General features: G+C 41.9%; 1 protein-coding gene across 1 annotated transcript in view; it reads left to right on the forward strand.

Annotated features, from left to right (window-relative positions):
* ENPEP (glutamyl aminopeptidase) overlaps positions 1-19,389 on the forward strand; it is a 299,623-nt gene that overhangs the window by 184,979 nt on the left and 95,255 nt on the right. Inside the window, exons 9-10 of the mRNA XM_085635692.1 lie at positions 17,016-17,081; positions 19,168-19,319. Of these exons, the coding sequence (XP_085491818.1) occupies positions 17,016-17,081; positions 19,168-19,319 (218 nt within the window). The remainder of the gene's footprint in view (positions 1-17,015; positions 17,082-19,167; positions 19,320-19,389) is intronic.

Here is a 19,389-nt window from a genome sequence, read left to right on the forward strand (position 1 = left end):
GTCACTTCTCACTCTGCGACAACTGCATATGTTCCCTTGTCTGAGAGTCGTTCACATGTCTTCCCAGGTGGTCAGAAACCTATCTATGTGTCAGAGCCTTTGTGAGGCCACTGTACTAGCTGGAGTGCAGAGTGGCTACTTTCTAAAAGTTGCTTAATTTTAATAGTGACTTTAAATCTGGCCTGGGAATCAGGTTGGATTTAATGTCACAACTAATTTGATAGCCTACTTGACCTTGTTAGGCAGTCCCATTTAGAAGCTAACCGGGCTGGGATGCCATCAGGTAACCTCATCTTAGCCAATGGGGCTCCTAACTTTTCCACTGCAAAACGACAATTTAGAAGTGTTGATGCTAAGAAATGTTAAAACCATTTCTTACTTAGGTATATAAAGCTCCCTGCCATAAGGCTCCATAGGCCTTCCTCAGGGAAGACTCACATATATCTTCAAGGGAGAAGTGGTGGCTTTGCCATTAGGTGTAACGGCAAAGTTGAACTAGCAGTGTAAAACACTGCCCTTTCAGTCTGCAGTGGCAGCTGGGGTCAATTTTGTCTCTGTCACATGCAGGGGGGCACAGACAGTGTGCAGCCCAGGGTGAACACTCTGCCTTACATGCCCTTGGTACCCTGGGACCGGTTTTCAGACAAATTATTGAGTTAGAAATGTCGACTTACACAAATATCGAGTTGTAAATATCGTGACACAGAAATATCGACAGAAAGAATATTGTGGTCAAGAATATCGATTTTAAGGTAAGCAATATAATTTTTTTAAATATAGAAGTCATTAATATTGTTTGCAAGAATATAGTTGTTTAAAATATCGATTTTTAAATAAGTGTTATGTATTTTAATATATATTTTAAATATATGTGATGTATTTTTTTTGTAAAAGAATTGTTCATGTTTTTAAAAATATGTTACATTTTTAATAGTTATTACTTTTATTTTATCTAAATCTTGCATTTTTTAGTTCCGTTGCAGGTTTTGGGTTTATAGGGGAATAGTGTGGGAAGTAATTTAATTATAATAAATTACAAATTATTTATTATTATTCGTTTAATTTAATAGTGTTAATTGTGGCAATTAATTTATTATTAATTAATTATTAATTGGCTGGTAATTTATATTAATTCATTGGTAATTATTTATGGTAATTGTGTAATTAATTTTAGGTGCGGATTGTGGGGTTTATAGGGGTAAAGGGTGAGAAGTCATTTATTTTTGGTTAATTAATAATTAGTTGTTATTTGATATTAATGTATTTATTGAAAATTGATTATGGAAATTGTGTAATTAATTTAGGTGCTGGTTGTGGTGTTTATAGCTGTAAAGGGTGGGAAGTAATTTATGTTTAATTAATTAATAATTAGTTGGTAATTATTATTAATTGAAAATTAAATATGGAAGTTGTGTAATTAATATTAGGTGTGGTTTGTGGGGTTTCTATGGGTAAAGGGTGGGAAGTAATTTATGTTTAATTAATTAATAATTAGTTGATCATTAACATTAATTAATTAATTGATATTTAATTCGGGTAATTGCTTATTTTGTGTGTGTGTTTTGCTTTTATAGGGGTAAAGGGTGGGGAGTAAATTAATTTTTCTTACTTTAAAATTAGTTGTTAAATACTATTCGTTTTTTAATTGAAAATAAGTTTTAATTGTGTAATGAATTTTTGTACAGTTTAATATTAGCCGTGGGTTGTGGGGATTATAGGGGTAAAGTGTGGGAAGTGAATTAATTTTTATGAGTTTTAATTTGTTTTTTAATTAATAATATTTCTTTAATGGGTGATTAATTATTTTTTATGTACATTTTTTTAAATTTAGATGCGGGTTGTGAATTGTGTGGTATCATCAGGTGGGAGATAAAAAAAAATAATTTATGTAATAATAAATGTTTTTGTTTCTACATATCTTCTAATTAAAAATAGTTTGTTGTTTGTAAATTATTTTTTAGTTTATTTAATATGATATTTGTAGGTATTTGTCATATGTATTTAACATTATACTATGTTTTTATTTTGTTATTTTTAATATTAAATATATATTTTAACATATTTAAATATTTTTTTGTTTGTTTTTTAAAATATGTTTTGTGTGTTGTTAATATTTTGTTTGTTTTTAATTTTGAACTGACTGGAGTGGGAATATTAATTGATATCCCTCTGCAATCCAACACTTTCCCTAGTGGTTGGACTGATTGGAGTGGGAATAGTACATTTTATCCCACCTCTTTCCAACACTTTCCCTACTGAGGCACTTACTGGAGTGGGAATAGAAATGGTTACCCCTTTGCTACCCAACACTTTCCCTTCTGTTGCACTTATTGGAGTGGAAATAGTAATTGTTACCCCTCCGCTATCCAACACTTTCCCTACTGTTACATTTCTAGTAGTGGGAATAGTAATTTTTACCCCTCCGCTATCTAACACTTTCCCTATTGTTGCACTCACTGGGGTGAGAATAGTAATATTAAACCCCTCCGCTATCCAACACTTTTCCTACTGTTGCACTGACTGTAGTGGGAATAGTAAATGTTATCCCTCCCCTATCCAACACTTTCCCTACTGTTGCACTCACTGGAGTTGGAATAGTAATTTGTACCCCTACGCTATCCAACACTTTTCCTACTGTTGCACTGACTGTAGTGGGAATAGTAAATGTTATCCCTCCCCTATCCAACACTTACCCTACTGTTGCACTCACTGGAGTTGGAATAGTAATTTTTACCCCTACGATATCCAACACTTTCCCTACTGCTGCACTCATTGGAGTGAGAATAGTAATTTTTACCTCTCCGCTATCCAACACTTTCCCTACTTTGACACTTACTGGAGTGGGAATAGTAATTTTTACCCATTCGCTATCCAACACTTTCCCTATTGCTGCACTTACTAGAGTGGGAATAGTAATTTTTACACCTCCGCTGTCCAACACTTTCCCTACTGTTGCACTGACTGGAGTGGGAATAGTAAAATGTTTGCCTCCGCTATCTAACAGTTTCCCTTCTGTTGCACTGACTGGAGTGGGAATAGTAATTTTCACCGCTTTGATATAAAACACTTTCCCTACTGTTGCACTTATTGGGGTGGGAATAGTAATTTTAACCCCTCCGCTATCCAACACTTTCCCTACTGTTGCACTCATTGGAGTGGGAATAGTCATTTTTACCCCTCCGCTATCCAACACTTTCCCTACTGTTGCACAGACTGTAGTGGGAAATTTAAGTTAATAGATTTTTAAATAGTTTAATGTTTTAATTTTTAATAGATTTTTTTATTTATTACATTTTATGTTATTGGTATATATATATATTTGTAGATTCTTAAATAGTTGTAAAATTATAAAATAAATTCAAATTAATCGTTTATTAATTGTTTTAAAGTAAATATATATATATATATATATATATATATATATATATATTAATTATTATGTATGTGTGTTTAAATTTTTTTAATTAAGTTTATTTGTTATATTTGTTCAAAGGTATATCAAATCTAAAAAAATACAATTAATTTTATTAAAATCGATATTTTTGCACAAATATATTTTTTACATCGATTTTTTTCTTGATATTTTTGTACTTACCTGTTTAAGTATAGGTAGTCGATATTTTTGCATTCTATATTTTTACTTCAGTATGTTTTACATCTATATTTTTGAGGTTGATATTTTGTCAGTGAACCCTGGGGACCATATACTAGGGTCTTTTGAGTAAATCAGTCCTTGCCAATTAGGTGTAGCTAATTTTCCATAACTTTGGTATAGGGTTAGAACAGTGGTACTGAGATTTGATTAGCAGGCCTCAATGCTCTCTCAAACCCCTCCTCAAAAAACCTTTGGCCGACCCGACGGACCTGAAAAACTACCGGCCCATCTCTCTCCTCCCCTTCAGGGCTAAAGTCACCGAGAGGCTCGTAAACGCTCAGCTGACTGCCTTCATCGAAGATAACTCCATCCTAGTCGGGATTCCGCAGCAACCACAGCACCGAGACCACCCTCCTCGCCGCCACTGACAACATCCGCATGCTACTAGACCAGGGACACACTGCGGCCCCTCATCCTTCTAGACCTCTCTGCAGCCTTTGACACCGTTTCACATCACATGCTAGCAGCCAGACTTCCCGAAGCAGGGATACAAGGAGCCGCCCTGGACTGGATCCAATCCTTCCTCTCCGGCAGAACAGAGAGGATCAGTCTCCCTCCCTCCTCTCCGAACCCACCGAGATCAACTGCGGAGTACCCCAAGGATCATCACTCACGCTTTTCAACATCTACATGCCCCCCCCTCGCCACCATCGTCAGACAGCATGGGCTCAGCATAGTATCCTACGCCAATGACACCCAGCTCATCCTCTCACTCACGAATGAAGAATCCCGAAGACACCATACTCTGCTTCCAGGAAGGAATGAAGGACGTCGCAGCATGGATGAAAGACAGCTGCCTGAAGCTCAACTCAGAGAAAGCCGAGGTCCCCATCCTCAGACCCTGCACCTCCGCCTGGGACAACACCTGGTGGCCCCCCTTACTCGGGAATCCACCCACCCCTACAGACCACGCACGAAACCTCTGCATCATCCTCGACTCTGCCCTCTCCATGAGCCACCAGATCAACGCCGTCGCCTCTGCCAGTTTCAACTGCCTGCGCATCCTCTGCAAGACCTTCAAATGAATCCCCCCCGACTGCAGAAGGCCCTTCACCCATGCGCTCATAGCCAGCAGACTGGACTATGGCAACTCCCTCTACGCCGAAATCAACAGAATTCTTCTATACAAACTCCAGACCATCCAGAACTCCGCAGCCAGACTCGTCCTCGGGACACCGCGCCACAAACTCATGACCCAACTCCTAAGAAATCTCCACTGGCTCCCCGTCGAGAAGAGGGTGACCTTCAACTCCTCACCCACACCTACAAATCCCTCAACAACATTGGACCCAAATACCTCAATGAGAGAGTCTCCTTCCACGCACCCAAGAGTAACCTCCGCTCTGCCGACCTCGCACTGGCAGAGGTCCCCCGCATCCGCAGAAACAGAGCAGGCGGGAGAGCCTTCTCCTACATCGCTGCAAAGACATGGAACGAGCTCCCTGTGAACATTCAACGCTCCCCTACCTTGCACACATTCAGTAAGGACCTCAAGACCTGGCTCTTCAACTGATTCAAAGCTTCACCCCCTACTCCCCCCAGCGCCTTCAGACGCTCACTGGTGAGTAGTGCGCTTTAGAAACCCCTATTGATTGATTGAAAGTTGATAAACCAGCAGTATCAGTCCAAAAAAACGCGGGGATAAACGTGCAAACAGACGCATTTCTTTACACTTGGTCTACTGCTTAGCTTGGACTCTATGTGGATATTGGAACTCGAGGAGTGGTGTAAATGTCTGTCCTGAGACTTATTAGATAAGTTTAGCTAGTAGGCAGACATTTTCTTCCTTCATCCTTCTACAGCACCCCAGGGCTGCAAAGGTAGGACTTCTTCTGTGATCCTCTTAGTCATCACCCTCTGGTTGTAGGTTCCACACATCGTCAGTCATATCAGGAAGGGGTATGAACTTTTCATCTAGCTCGCCCAGAATCTTGCTATTATCGTCCAGCTGTACTTTGATGGTGGCGAGGTCTGCACCAATAGTTTACACCTATATTAATTTCTGTTGTGGCCTTTTTACTTTGTTCATGGAGAGTTTCATTGTCTCCAGTTCTGAGACAAGAGAGTCAATTGTAACAGCCTGATCAGCCATTGCTGATGTGGCTGTCCTAACACTTTTCGTTTTCATGATGTGGCCTCTGAGAAATATCACAATCAAACTAAAAAAACAGAGCAACCCCTAAGGCTCCTTCCCTGCCAATGACTATATCGAGGGCCAGCACAGTTCATACAGGTTTATAGGTGCAATGCTATCCCAGAGTCTGTGCAGGAGAAAGGGCAGTAAAAGTGTGGCCTATTGTCAGAACCAGTGGTGTAGAACTAGGGAATTCAAACTTTTGGGCCTCTTTTCTATGTAGCAAGAAAGATTGCAAGAAGTGAACAAGTTATCATGATGCAATCAGACTTCCTCAAAGATAGCAAGAAAGAATTATCCAGAAACCACTTGAGGCCTAACCTCTTGTCTGGATTCCAATGTCTAATGAACGTTTGTCTGAAAGAATAACAACGATGGTGCCCCATTGCGCTGGGTGACGTCAAATCAACATACTAAGGCTAATCCATGATGGCCATTGCCTTTGCATTGGGAATGTCCATAGGTGGGAGAGTCTCCCAGGAACATCGGAGAGACCAGGACAGGTACACATAGCGCAGCTTCAATATCCCAGTGATTGCACTGCACAGGATAACGCCAGGTAGTCAAATTTGCAATCTCTGTCTACAAGATTCTCCCAGTGTGCAGCAAACATAGGGCTGGCTTGTCTCGTGCGACCCTGAACATATGACAGCATAAGCAGCCGTTTGCAGAAGTAGCACTATGTCAGAAAATCTCATTTCTGTCCAGTATTATGTTGTGGGCTCTCCCCAGATCTAAATGCTGTCATGGCACCAGTAGGTCCACAAGTGTTGCTGAATATTAGTGCATTTTTTAAATAGAGTGGGGCACTCCATAACATCCTCTATGCAGGGGCGCAACACAAGTCTCTGCAGGCCTGCGGCGTACGGGGTACCCCAACCATTTAGGGCCCCCTAGCCCTTTAGGGGGCACTAAGTCAGTCTAAGGCAATGTATACCTGTGGGATATGGAAGACTGAGGGGCCAGCTCCACATTCTGCGGTGGGGGGTATCACTTTGCGTTACGCCACTGAATAGGTCTCTGAAGTGAGTCTTCTAGTTATTACATTCCAGGTTGTAGTAAGCGGGATGACCACACTCAGTCTGTTTATTGCATTATTGATTTTGGTGCTGCGCAGAGTCGTTCGCATGCAGCCCTCTTACTCCGAGGGTAAGCCTTGCATCCCGGCATCCTTGTTCTTAATTAAAAATATATTTTAATTCAGATAATGAATGAAATGTACCTCTATACTTAAATGCTTGCCCACCTGACCTTGTCAGAATTGCAGTTTTGCATGCAGCATACTGAAAGACTGGGAGATTGAGGCAGAAAAGTTTAAGAACTGCTTGTTTCCTCTTGTTCTTTTTCACTTGTACTTTTTAATTTGGATGGGGACACATCATCACCTGCACAACAGGGTGTAATTTTTTTAAACTAAATGCAATGACAGGAATCAGTTGGAGAGCAATATCCCCCAAAAAATCAAAGCTCCCAAGACTCAATATTTGCCAATGATGGTGGCTGACAGTTATAGATCTATAACAAGCGAGATCGGAATCTCTTCATAAATAAAAATGTGTATAAGGCCCAGCACAAAAGATGCGCACTTGAAGTGCACTGCCAGGCTACCAGTGATAAACACTGTGCATTGAGTATTTAAATATTAAATAACATAAAAATCATCATCAGGCGGAAGTGTTTTTCAAAATACAGGGTTTAAGCGGCCTGAAATCTTTAAATAGTGTTCTGCTGCAGACCGTCGAAGAGGGTGGCGTTATTCTTCCAAATCGACTTTGGCAAGCATTGATACAGTAATTCATGCAAACAACAGATAGTCTGTCTGATGCTCCTGTTAAATACACCGTAACTCACCAATGATCCTGGACCACAAGATCTTCACAAGCAGGTTCAGCCTGTCATACCTCCTCCTGGGCCTTAGCTACCACTGCAGTAGATCCAGCGACATCAAGGCTCTTCAGTGTGGGTGGCCCAACACACCCCACTTTTCGCGCAATAACTTCTCTCCATGTCCACGCTTTTATTAGAAGCTTAAAAGGCCAATCTATTAGGACATGGTTGCAACAGTTAAACTTTATTAACAATAAATAAATGAAAATATATAACTTTTATCATAACCATACAGCTCATTCTTCCCAGCCATTCTCAAACCATCTTACCTGTTTCACTCCTCCCCTTTCACTCTGCAACCTCCTCCATTTCCCCATTCTCACCTTCACTTGCCCTCCAAACATCCTCTCTTGAATTTCTTCTGTTGCTCATTGCATCCCATGCCCTGCCATCAGTCACCTGTGTACCCTCCCCCCAAGGGGTGGATCTGCCTGTATGTGACTTACCACATCTCCAAAGTACTACATGGCCTATGTCCTGCAAGCTGTCCTAAACTGGCACGCTAAACCATTACACCTGTACCCCTCTCCTACAACCTGTCGGGTTGGTGGGTGGACTAATTTAAACCTACCCTCCCGGTGGCACTAGGTGTCAGGAAGAGGCCGGATTATACCTTTATAGCCCACCCTACTCCTGCCCCATCACCTACTCCCTTGACCTCCTCCCCACCTTGTCCTTCCGGCCTGCGCAAAGTTCCCCAGAGGAAGACTGGTCTGCAACTTTCACTTAACCCGGTGGCAGGCATTTTGACTCTGATACTACCTATGTAGGGGGGCAAGAGTTCTTTTTTCTTTGCTTTTATTTTGGCCCGGAGCATGCCTACTATGCCACTGAACTAAACACTAGGGGTGGGGGGAATTTGCGTAGTCGCGCTATGCAAAGCTCCGCGAAACGGTAACAAATCTTTGCGAGCACGCAGAAATTCCACGAACACACACAATTGCTTGTTTGCAATGCTTTTTTCCAGTTCGCGAACGCTGTTTGCGTGCTCAGGGGGAAATATCTTGCAAACACGCATTATGAGACCGCAAACAAGCAAAAAATACAGCGAAGCCACGGAACGCAGAATTTTGGGCAATTCCGCATTCTCCACGGAACGCAAACGTATCCAAATTCCGCAAATTCCACGAGCGGAACGTAATTTACCGTCCAGGCCTACTAAACACCTTAACTCAAATCTGCTCTACACATACTGAGATTGGATACCAAACCCTAATTTGTCTGCGCTGTCGCTAAATCTTTAAGGCATATGTGGGGCATCAGGAGGAAAAGTCAAAAGTTTTACATAAATGCAAATATATAACTTTAATCATAACCATGCAGCTCATTCTCCCCAGCCAATCTCACCAATGATCCTGGACCACAAGATCTTCACAAGCAGGTTACAGCCTGTCATGCCTACTCCTGGAGCTTAGCTGCAGTAGATCCAGCGACATCAAGGCTCTTCAGTGTGGGTGGCCCAAAGCACCCCACTTTTCGCGCAATAACTACTCTCCACGTCCACGCTTTTATTAGAAGCTTAAAAGGCCAATCTATTAGGACATGGTTGCAACAGTTAAACTTTATTAACAATACATAAATGCAAATATATAACTTTTATCATAACCATTCAGCTCATTCTTCCCAGCCATTCTGAACCCATCTTACCTGTTTCACTCCTCCCCTTTCACTCTGCGACCTCCTCCATATCCCCATTCTCACCATCACTTGCCCTCCAAACATCCTCTCTTGAATTTCTTCTGTTGCCTATTGTATCCCATGCCCCGCCATCAGTCACCTGTGTACCCTTCCCCCCTCGGGGTGCATACGCCTGTATGTGACTTACCACCCCTCCAAAGTACTGCATGGCCTATGTCCTGCAAGCTGTCCTAAACTGGCACGCTAAACCATTACACCTGTACCCCTCTCCTACAACCTGTCGGGTGGGTGGATGGACTAACTTAAACCTACCCTTCCGGTGGCCCTAGGAGTCAGGAAGAGGCCGGATTATACCTTTATAGCCCACCCTACTCCCGCCCCATCACCTACTCCCTTGACCTCCTCCCCACCTTGTCCTTCCAGCCTGCGCGAAGTTCCCCGGGGGAAGACTGGTCTTCGACCTTCACTTAACCCGGGGGCCGGCATTTTGACTCTGATACTACCTATCTAGGGGGGCAAGAGTACTGTTTTCTATGCTTTCATTTTGGCCCGGAGCATGCCTGCTATGCCACTGAACTAAACACATTAACTCAAATCAGCTTTGAGCATACTAAGATTGGACGCCAAACCCTAATTTGCCTGCACTGTCGCTAAATCTTTAAGGCATATGTGAGGCATCAGGAGGAAAACTCAAAAGTTTTAATGTATTATTTAGGTTTTTATAGTTGACAATTTAACATACATAGATTTCATCTCCCAATAGTCAATTGCTTCATGTTTTTTTCTATAATAGCTTGCATGTTAGAGATAATTCATAGACTTTCATTGTAGAATTCAATCAATTGTGACATGAGAGTGATAAGATTAAGTATTTTAAGTACAGTATATGTTTTACTTATTTATTTTTATTGTATTTTACTGTATGGCCAGTGATGATGTGGAAACTTGTATGGCATGAATGCCGAAACAAAGTTATCAAATGGAAATAGAAACTGAAAATCAAGCTGTTCTTCTTGTGCTCTCATTAGATGATGAAAAGCATTTGATTATAAACTATTTTTTTGTTATTTTATCCACTGAAAGGATCTGGTATCGACTCGATGTTTTACAATTAAAAATATCATAAACGATAGCCCTATATTTCACCTGAGCCTCTTAGGCCTTGGGATAGATCCTAAAACAGAGACAATTTAAAAAAACAGAAACATAAGAGGCATCACAACATTTGGGAAGGAGTAGCCACGTGGTACTTTGATAAAGCGTTAATATGTTCTAATGTTTTTTATATGTAATGGTTTTACAGATGTTGACAATTTCAATTCTCTTTGGCACCATGCTAGGTTTCTGGATCTAAAAATGATCAAATTACGTTTTAGCGTCTTCCACTGTTAAAATATTGCTTTAGTCATCCTCTGTCTTAAATTAAAATTCAGCAACTTCAAATACCATTGCATTTTATTGGTCAGAGACATTTCTGGTATAATGAGTATTAAAACTACAATATGGAACTTTTTGGGCACTCACATACCTGTCCACCTCACATGGACAAATACATTTAGTTTAAAAAGGGTGAGATAAGTGAGCTAATGGCAAATGGGTTGGACAAGTTAAATAAATATCCTCATATTTCATTGGTAGGGCAGTAAAAAAGGATTTCACCAGGATGAAAATTAAAAGAAGGTAATTGGGCTAAACCAAACTGTAAGAGAAATCAACCGCTTACCTAGATTTCTAATTGGATCCCCAAATGCTCAAACTTCCACTCAAAATGGAGGAGTACTACTATTCTTGAGTACATTTTCAAATTTTCAAAATAATTCTGTCATTTGGTTTGTGTTAGACCTGCTAGCCTTAGGGTGGTCTTCCCCCAAATATTTTCCATTTTTCTGTACTCGATTTTGCTGGTTTTAGGACTTTGCATCGCGTTACCACTGCTAACCAGTGCTAAAATGCATGTGCTCTCTTCCCTAAAACATGGTAACATTGGCTCATACCCAGATGACATATTTATTTTACTTAGTCCCTAGTAAATTACACTACATGTGCCCAGGGTCTGTAAATGAAATGCTACTAGTGGGTCTGCAGCACTGCTTGTGCAAGCAACCTAAGTATAACTCTAGCCATGTTCCAGGCCTGCCACTGCAGGGCCAGTGTGCAGTTTACTGCTACTTCGACTTGGTATTTAAAGCTACTTGACAAGCCTTCAACTCCCCTTTAATTACACATAAGTCATCATTAAGGTAGGCCCTAGACAGCCCATAGGGCAGGGTGCTCTCTTACTAAAACGTAGGACATGTACTTCTATGTTTTGCATATCCTAGCAGTGACACAGACTCAGTCTCACTCACTCAATCAGTCGTTTTTCACTATTGTGAGGCTTACTCCTCTCATAGGCTAACATTAGGAATTCTTTAAAATACCTTTAATCTGTAATTTGTGAGTAGAAATTAGTAGCTACTTCATGTTTCATATCTCTGGAATGGTAATGAGAAATCCTCTCTGCTGGTAATGTTGGATTTAACATTACTGTTTTAGAAATGGCACTTTTAGAAAGAGGACATTTCTCTGCTCTTACTGCTTTGTGTGCCTTATATCCTGTCTCCAATACATGTCTGAGCTGGGTGACAGCTACACTTCGTGCATTCCCTCCAAACAGCCACAAACACAGAAAGGCTAGGTGTGGCTGAGTACCCATCTACATACATCTCCATTCTTATGGCCCTTCCTGTGCAGGAAGGGAGGAAGGGGCTAACACTTAGACTTCAATAGGTAGTGATCTGACTCCACACAAAGGAATGATTACCCCCCATAGATAGCCTGGCAGACAGGCCTGGGTTGAAAGGAATTCTTCTACACTTCAAAACCATTCTTTGAAGTCTACCCCCACTTCAAAGCCACATTTGGGTATTATAAGTACTGGGTCTCTGACCCTACCAAGACAGCACACTTCTGGACCTGGGACTACTCTTCAAGGAAAAAGAACTGCTGTGCTGCTGAAAGGACTCCCATTCTGCTAGAATTCTGCTTTGTTGAACTTTGCCTTTGGCGTGTGTTTCCTTTAGGGCCCACTTAGTTTGTTCGAATTTTAGTTTGCTTGCACATTTAGGCTGCTTTGCCGTGCACATGTTATGCTTTGCACGTTTATTTTTGTGCCACAACATTATTTCAGAAAAGCAGTCCATATGTTTTTGTTATTGCTTCAGACTGTCTGAACATATTGTACAAGGTCAAACCACACTGCGCCGATCTTTGCTGTGATCAGGTTAGCAAATGTAGCTTAGCATTTAGACACAACATATATTCACATCTGCTGTTTTCAAAAAGACACCTTGTATCATATACACAGAGATGGGCAATTTTGAAAATAGAGAGAAGACATTCTAACAGAGCAACAGATACGAGAGGGCTGCGCCAGCAGACATGTAGAACAACTATTTATGCATGACTGTAATGGAGTCACCCACTCATTCCAGAGATCTATTATATAACACTGAGTTTTTATATTGAGGGTGGGCTGAGGCAAATAAATAATTCACCATGACAGGACTTCTTATTGTTTATTGTTTTCTTGTAATGCTCTTCACACTGTTAAGATGCATATGGTTTCTAGTTGCAGTGGAGATATTTTATTATAGAGCATAATAGGTTTCAATAAATATTGTAAACTGTTCTCATGTCTTTTTTGTTTATTATGGAAATGCATGAGTGAGAAAACAAAAGGCTGATTAACTGTTTCCACGCTTCCCTGTAGGGACTAGAGTGTTGGGGTGCTAACTTATCTGTCACTCTGGTAAGGTCAGGAGGGCAGGTAGAGCACTATGAGCTAGTCTGGATTGGGGCTCATAAGTACCGATGTGGTATGTTGACTCAGTCCCTACATACTGACATTTTGTGGTCCCAGGCATAGTTCTGATTACAAACAGGTTCCCTGCAACACCTTGCTCTGCTCTTGCCTTTCTGAGCTTCCCTGCTGCCTGCTGTCCCCCTGCTTGAGGGAGAAGGACTGGACCTGCATCACTTGAACCCAGAATTCACTTGAACCCAGAGTGACTCCAAGGACTTGCTGGCTTGCCCCCTGTTCTTGAAGTCTCAGGGCCATGAAAGGCTTCCTTCAGCTCTGCTCCAGCTGGTGGACTCTGCCATTTGTGAGTCCTCCCTTGCCTGAGGTGCCAATCCAGTACTGGGCCTCAGAAGTGGGTTCTGCAGCTGTTTTTCGCCTCAAAATCAACTCAGTGGCAACTTTGCGGCAATCAGAACTGACTGATTTAACTTCGACGCAGGAGTCGATCAATGACATTGCCTCGACAGACTGCGCAGCTTAACGATGATGGACAGCGCAACTCAACATTGATGCAGCGCATGCATCATAAAGGGGTTCGATGCCAAAGCCTTCATTCACTGGCCGGATCGGCGTCGATGTTTCACCTCCATCCACGGGATCGATGTCGACACGGGCCTCCTCGACTCCTCGCATTGAGACGTTGACGCTTGCTCCATCCAAGGTACTTTGTCAGCGGTACCTGTCTGGGTCCTGTAGCCAGCCTGCCCTTCATCGCGGTCGGCCTGAACTTTGGAATCACTCTGGTCTAGGGAAACCTCAAGTAACCTCTTAGCGCTATTGACTTCCAAAGCGCTATATTGCTGTTTATTCTTTAAAAATACATAGCTCAAGTTCTACTTATTGGATTTATGTTGTTTTGGTCTTATTGTACTAAGATAAATATTTCTATTTTTCTAAAGTATTTATCTAATTGACGGGGGGCTTCCATATGCTTATTTGACATTTGTATCAAAGGACAAGTACATTCCTTCAAAACGGTGTTTGGTAGAAAAGGATGCATATATTGCAAAATTTATATATTTGGAAATGTATATCATGATGAGTTTACATTCTCTAAATATTCTGTACTCTAACCACTGGACCCTGCAAAAGGACAGACTTCCAACTATAATTCAAGCCAGAACTGAATCTCAGTTACCAAATTGTTTGGTGAGAATTCTATTGCACAGGCTTGTAGCCCATCGTTGTACGTTCAAGGAACACACTAAAAAGAAAAAGTAAGCTATGGCTTTCCAAACAGAATCAGTGAATCATAGCCCTACAACATATGTTCAATAACTCCTCAAAATGATAAGAAGAAAAGCAAATTTACCTAGACATTGCAGATAGTTCATCTCTTGAATACAGAAGAAATGTAAAAATGTTTACTGTCCATGACAAACAGCGCCTAAATGGAAATTAGTACGAGAGTATATCATTCATTTTCAATTGGTGTAAAACCATAAAAGGGAAAGAGAACTGATGCTCATTCCTTCTCCGGAACAATGGACGAATAGCCAGGTGAACGTAAACCTTCATATACTGATTTGAAATTGGCATGGGTGCATTTAAAGAATCCGGTGTACCCATGCAGGACACCAAAAAGAATGTACAGACTTGGTTAAAAAACTCATAGTTGTGTTAGATGTTTGGTTTTTGCATTGGGGGTTTGTTGTATGCCACAATATTGAGGTCAGTGTTGTAGAGTAGTTGTAAGTGCCGTCGCTATTAAAACTTCGATATTATGGTAGAACACCAAGGATCATTATCTTGCATATTCTGGTCCTTCTAAAAGCTTCTTCTCCTGGGAGGAGTTTGCACACAGATAATCAATGATATAATACATCTATTACACTGGCAAAGAGACTGCATGTTTGACCTGGCAACGTGAACAAGGCCGCCAGGCCGAAACATGTAGGCTTTTTCTTGCCAATAAACTGCCATTGATACCTTGAACTTTGCGAATGCGACCTGTATTCTTGCCAAAGGCAAAGATTTGTAGCTATTGTTGAAACGCAGAAGAGTTTGCATCCACGGAGACAGCACCAATCTTGATATGGACCACGATGCAGTCCCCTTTCAAAACTGAACCACTGTCAAGGTAAATATATACTTACCTTGAAATACTTACCTTCATGAAAAATTCTAGTAGTTAATATTCTGGTTGCAATATTTTGTATATTTAAAACCATATATTCTAGCAGTAAACCTCCAGAGTAGACCCTTTCAAGGGTGTTCGGGGCAGAAGAGATGGGTATATGTTGACACCTAAGGGCTGCAAGCCATACCCAAAAATAGAAGATGCCATCTTGGAAAAATAGGCCACACTTTTTATACAGCAGACTGGCAGGTGGCAAAATTCTTCCACCATGATCCCTGGATGCACTTAAAACTAGCAGAATTAGTCAGTGAGATCAGGGATCATGCCAGTTATGTCCTGGATGGGGGCAACGCTTTCTGAAGGGTGACACCATGTTCAGGTAATCGAATAAACCAAACCATTTGGAGGCGCAGTGGGCAGGCCCATATTTACAGCACTACGCAAAGCCACCCACCATGGCATTTAATGGCCTTGTAACTATGGAGTAAGGCAATGCTTTACCCTGAGTGGCTGTGGGTGTTCCCATACAACACTCATGGTTTTTGCCACCGACCCAGATTTACAAAATAGACTGGTATGACAGTGATGTCAAATAAAGTCTTGTCACAATTTTATTTCCATGCAGTAATTAGGTGCCTTTAATGCTCTCATGGAATTCGTCTCAGTGACTCAATCCCTCACAAAGTCTCTCGCACATCCACAGGATGCTGGAGACCAATTTTAGCATCAGATATTATGCCGCTACCTAACGAAGCAACTTGCAGGCACCACTTTGACAGAAGGCAACATCACTTGATGGGCTTGCATGTGTTATTCAGTCAGTGTTTGGACAGTGGTGCAAAGTGGAAAGTGTGGCTGTTGGGTGCCATTGCAACGTTATGGTAAGGACGTGGATAGAGAGGTGGGTGCTAGAGTAGGTGTTGTTTAGTAAGAAAGGCTACTAGTCTGGGTAACCGCCTGATTTAGAAACTGGTGGTAATAGGATTGCCATCAAACAGAAGTTTTACCCACTCTCCTCTGTGTTTGCCTGCTCCATTTACAGTGTGTGGTGTGCTGGTGTTTTTAGTGGGAATGTGGATGGCTCCGCCATATGGACCACCTTAAGGCGGCTATGACACTGAAGAAACCTTTTAACCAGGCATAATCTTTAGGCTTGGTATGAAAATTGTCCCTGCTGTATTTGTAGTACCCACATATTGTGACATCAAAAGCCCTAGATCAGCTGGCACAGAGATTTTATTCCAAAGCAACTGGAGAGAAAAGCCCCACCTTAATGACGGGAATGTCTAAATGGGGGAGTCTTTAAATCGACGATGTGATAAAGATGTTACCTCACCACCCTCACAGCTTAGCAGTGGCACGATGGACCTCTAAATGAGTTGCTCTGCTCGAAGCCCTCATTTGAAAAATGTTTTGAGTGTGGCAGTTCACCAGCACTAGTCTTCGGTACCTACTCCCTCAGTTGGCACAATTCCGAATTCTTGCTTTTTTGTTACCTGAGATAATTTGTTTGCACAGTATTGGCTTTTGAAGAAGCAAGTGTTTGGTATCACAATTAAGTGTTTCAAGTATATAAATCAATTGCAAAGCTTCGATTTGATATGCAGATCCCTTCAGGATATGGGCATACAGATAACTCTTTGTTAATGATATAGGAAATGCCTACTACATTTATATTGTTGCTTTTTCTGACCTATAAGATGGACTGCAAAGTAAAATAATGTTGGCCTTGCTGAAATGCATTGAAATACTGAGAATTGTGTATGGTTTTTTTTCCTAGGCATACCTTGTGAAATATCATTTCAAGAATGCAAGAACTGATGATTTTTGGCAATGTTTGGAAGAGGTAAGGATCATAGAGAGCTGTGTTTACAAGGGCAATGTCTATTATGAATAATATTTCAAACCATGCAAAATGAAACAAGTATGCGCTTTGCTTCATGAGCTTCTCAAGAGAGAATGGGGCAAATAGATGCCCCTCTCCCACCAGAGTTATTCTAGGGTATTCCTCCACATTTGGTACTTTTGCCTCTTTAAGGTTCATGTTAATAAGTCAAAGAAACCTCGCTTTGCTCCTCAATCAGTGGTGACAATGGTAACCGTCTTCTGCAATGTATATTGGTATAGGAAAAATGGTTGACTTCAGATATGTCAAAAGGAGAAACCTCATTGCTGTCATCAAGGCGTAGCAAGCTGGATCCTTGTACCAAATTTTAAATCATGTTTTTTCTGCATGTTAATAGTGTTTTGCCTGTTGACGCAAGGTCATCATTCACCCTCTATAAAACCTGTTCAGAAATTAACACCTGACATGTGCAAGCTAGATCTCCCTTCCATATTTTCTAAGGCCCTCGTTGCCAGGATGGTGCAGTGCTATCCCTTAGGGGTGATTCAGATCTACCATATTATGAGTTTTACTGTAATTCCAGACCTGAAACTACCACGTACAAAACACCAATCCCAGGTTTTTTTCCAAATCTTTTTATTGACGGTTGCAAACTTGTGGCACAGTGTAAAACATATGACAGGCAGCTGATATTGATAGTCAGGTCTTATACACATAAGGCATACATTGAAAGCAATTGTCATCTTGTGTCGCTTATCCAGCAACATAATTAAAAGAAGAGCTGTATCCTGCTGGAGGGACTGAATCTGTGACAAGAGGGGGGGAGGGAACCAAAAGGAGACAGAGGAAATGAGAAGGGGGGGGGCGAGGTGGAAGGGAAAAAGAGAGAGGGGAGGATGGGTCATCCCAAGCTGAACCCACCAGGACGTCTGCTAAAGGTTAAGGGGTGGGCTTTGGGCTTTCTATGTTGTCGGGTTGGGCATTCATCCAAGGGTCTTCAGTTCCACAGGCTAGGGAGACGTCTTCAAACAATTGGAGGGCGTGGAGCCGAGGAGGAGTGAAGCAGGTGTATTCTAGTTTGCAGAAGTGATCAAGCAGTGGCTGCCAGACGCGGGTGAATCTGGGTTCTGTGTGTCTCACCCTCCATGAAAAGAGATTGAAGATTTCCTCTGTGGTGTCAGTGTACCATTGTGTTTGGTAGGTGTGGGGTTGGACAGGGGTGGAGTGTTGCAACACTTGATCTTTGCTGGATATCAGACCCTATTAGCTGTCGAACGTGCATACCAGAGTCTTAAGAGGGGCGGGTGGCCGAGTTGCCCCTGTGTGTTTGATGGTGCGAGCAGCCTGTGTCGGAGTTGATAATGTTGCAGTCTGGAGAAAAGGAAGTCTCTCTTGCAGTGGTCGAAAGTTTTGAGTGTGCCGCCTTTAAAAAGGTCTTGAATCATGCGTAACTCTCCCATCCTCCATGGCGAGAATGATTGCGGTTGCAAAGCAGGGGGGGTGGTAAGTCAGGGTTGCGAGCCAGACAGACACAGTTTTTACCAGGTGTAGGTCCACACTTGGTAAAACTGCAGGTGAAGAGCATCAGGGGATGTGGGCAAAGGACCCTCCCAGTCCCCGCCCAGCTCCTGCACCGCAGTAGGGGGCTAGATAACACTTACCGTGGTGAGGGCACAGCCTCCTGTTGCAGCAGATGAACTTCCAGTCAGCTGCTCGAAAAACCCCAACCTACTTATATTTACCACATACTCAGAGCAGGTGGCATATATCAGCCAAATGGTTCCAGGATTCGGGAAAAACTTGAAGATTTTCACCTGGTAGTTCCGGGTCTGCATAGTTATTCTGTACAGGAGAAATTCAGCTTATATTGGCCGTATTTAGATGCACAGATACCCACTGGAAACCGAGAGTCCAACACCTTTACTATCGCAGCACCTACATTTAGACGCTGAGTTGTAAGGGCATAAGTAGCAAGCATCGTTATGAAACAGATTACATTTTATTACCCATATCCCAAAACATTGGATCAGAAGCAGTTGGTTTTGCACATCCTTTTCAGTCTGATTGGATCCTCTGTTTTACTTAGGCCAGCGGTATGCCAGTGAAGGAAGTGATGGACACCTGGACTAGGCAGATGGGCTACCCTGTGTTGAACGTGCAATCCAGTAATACAGTGAATCAGAAGCGCTTTCTCTTGGACCCATCTGCAAATCCTATGGAGCCACCTTCTGAACTTGGGTAAGTGCATAAAGTTAATCACAAACAAAAGTATAGCAAAACTGACTTGCATGGGGCTGGGTCCAAACTG

This window comes from Triturus cristatus, chromosome 2_1 (genome assembly GCF_964204655.1).
Source record: "Triturus cristatus chromosome 2_1, aTriCri1.1, whole genome shotgun sequence".
NCBI classification, from domain to species: domain Eukaryota; kingdom Metazoa; phylum Chordata; class Amphibia; order Caudata; family Salamandridae; genus Triturus; species Triturus cristatus.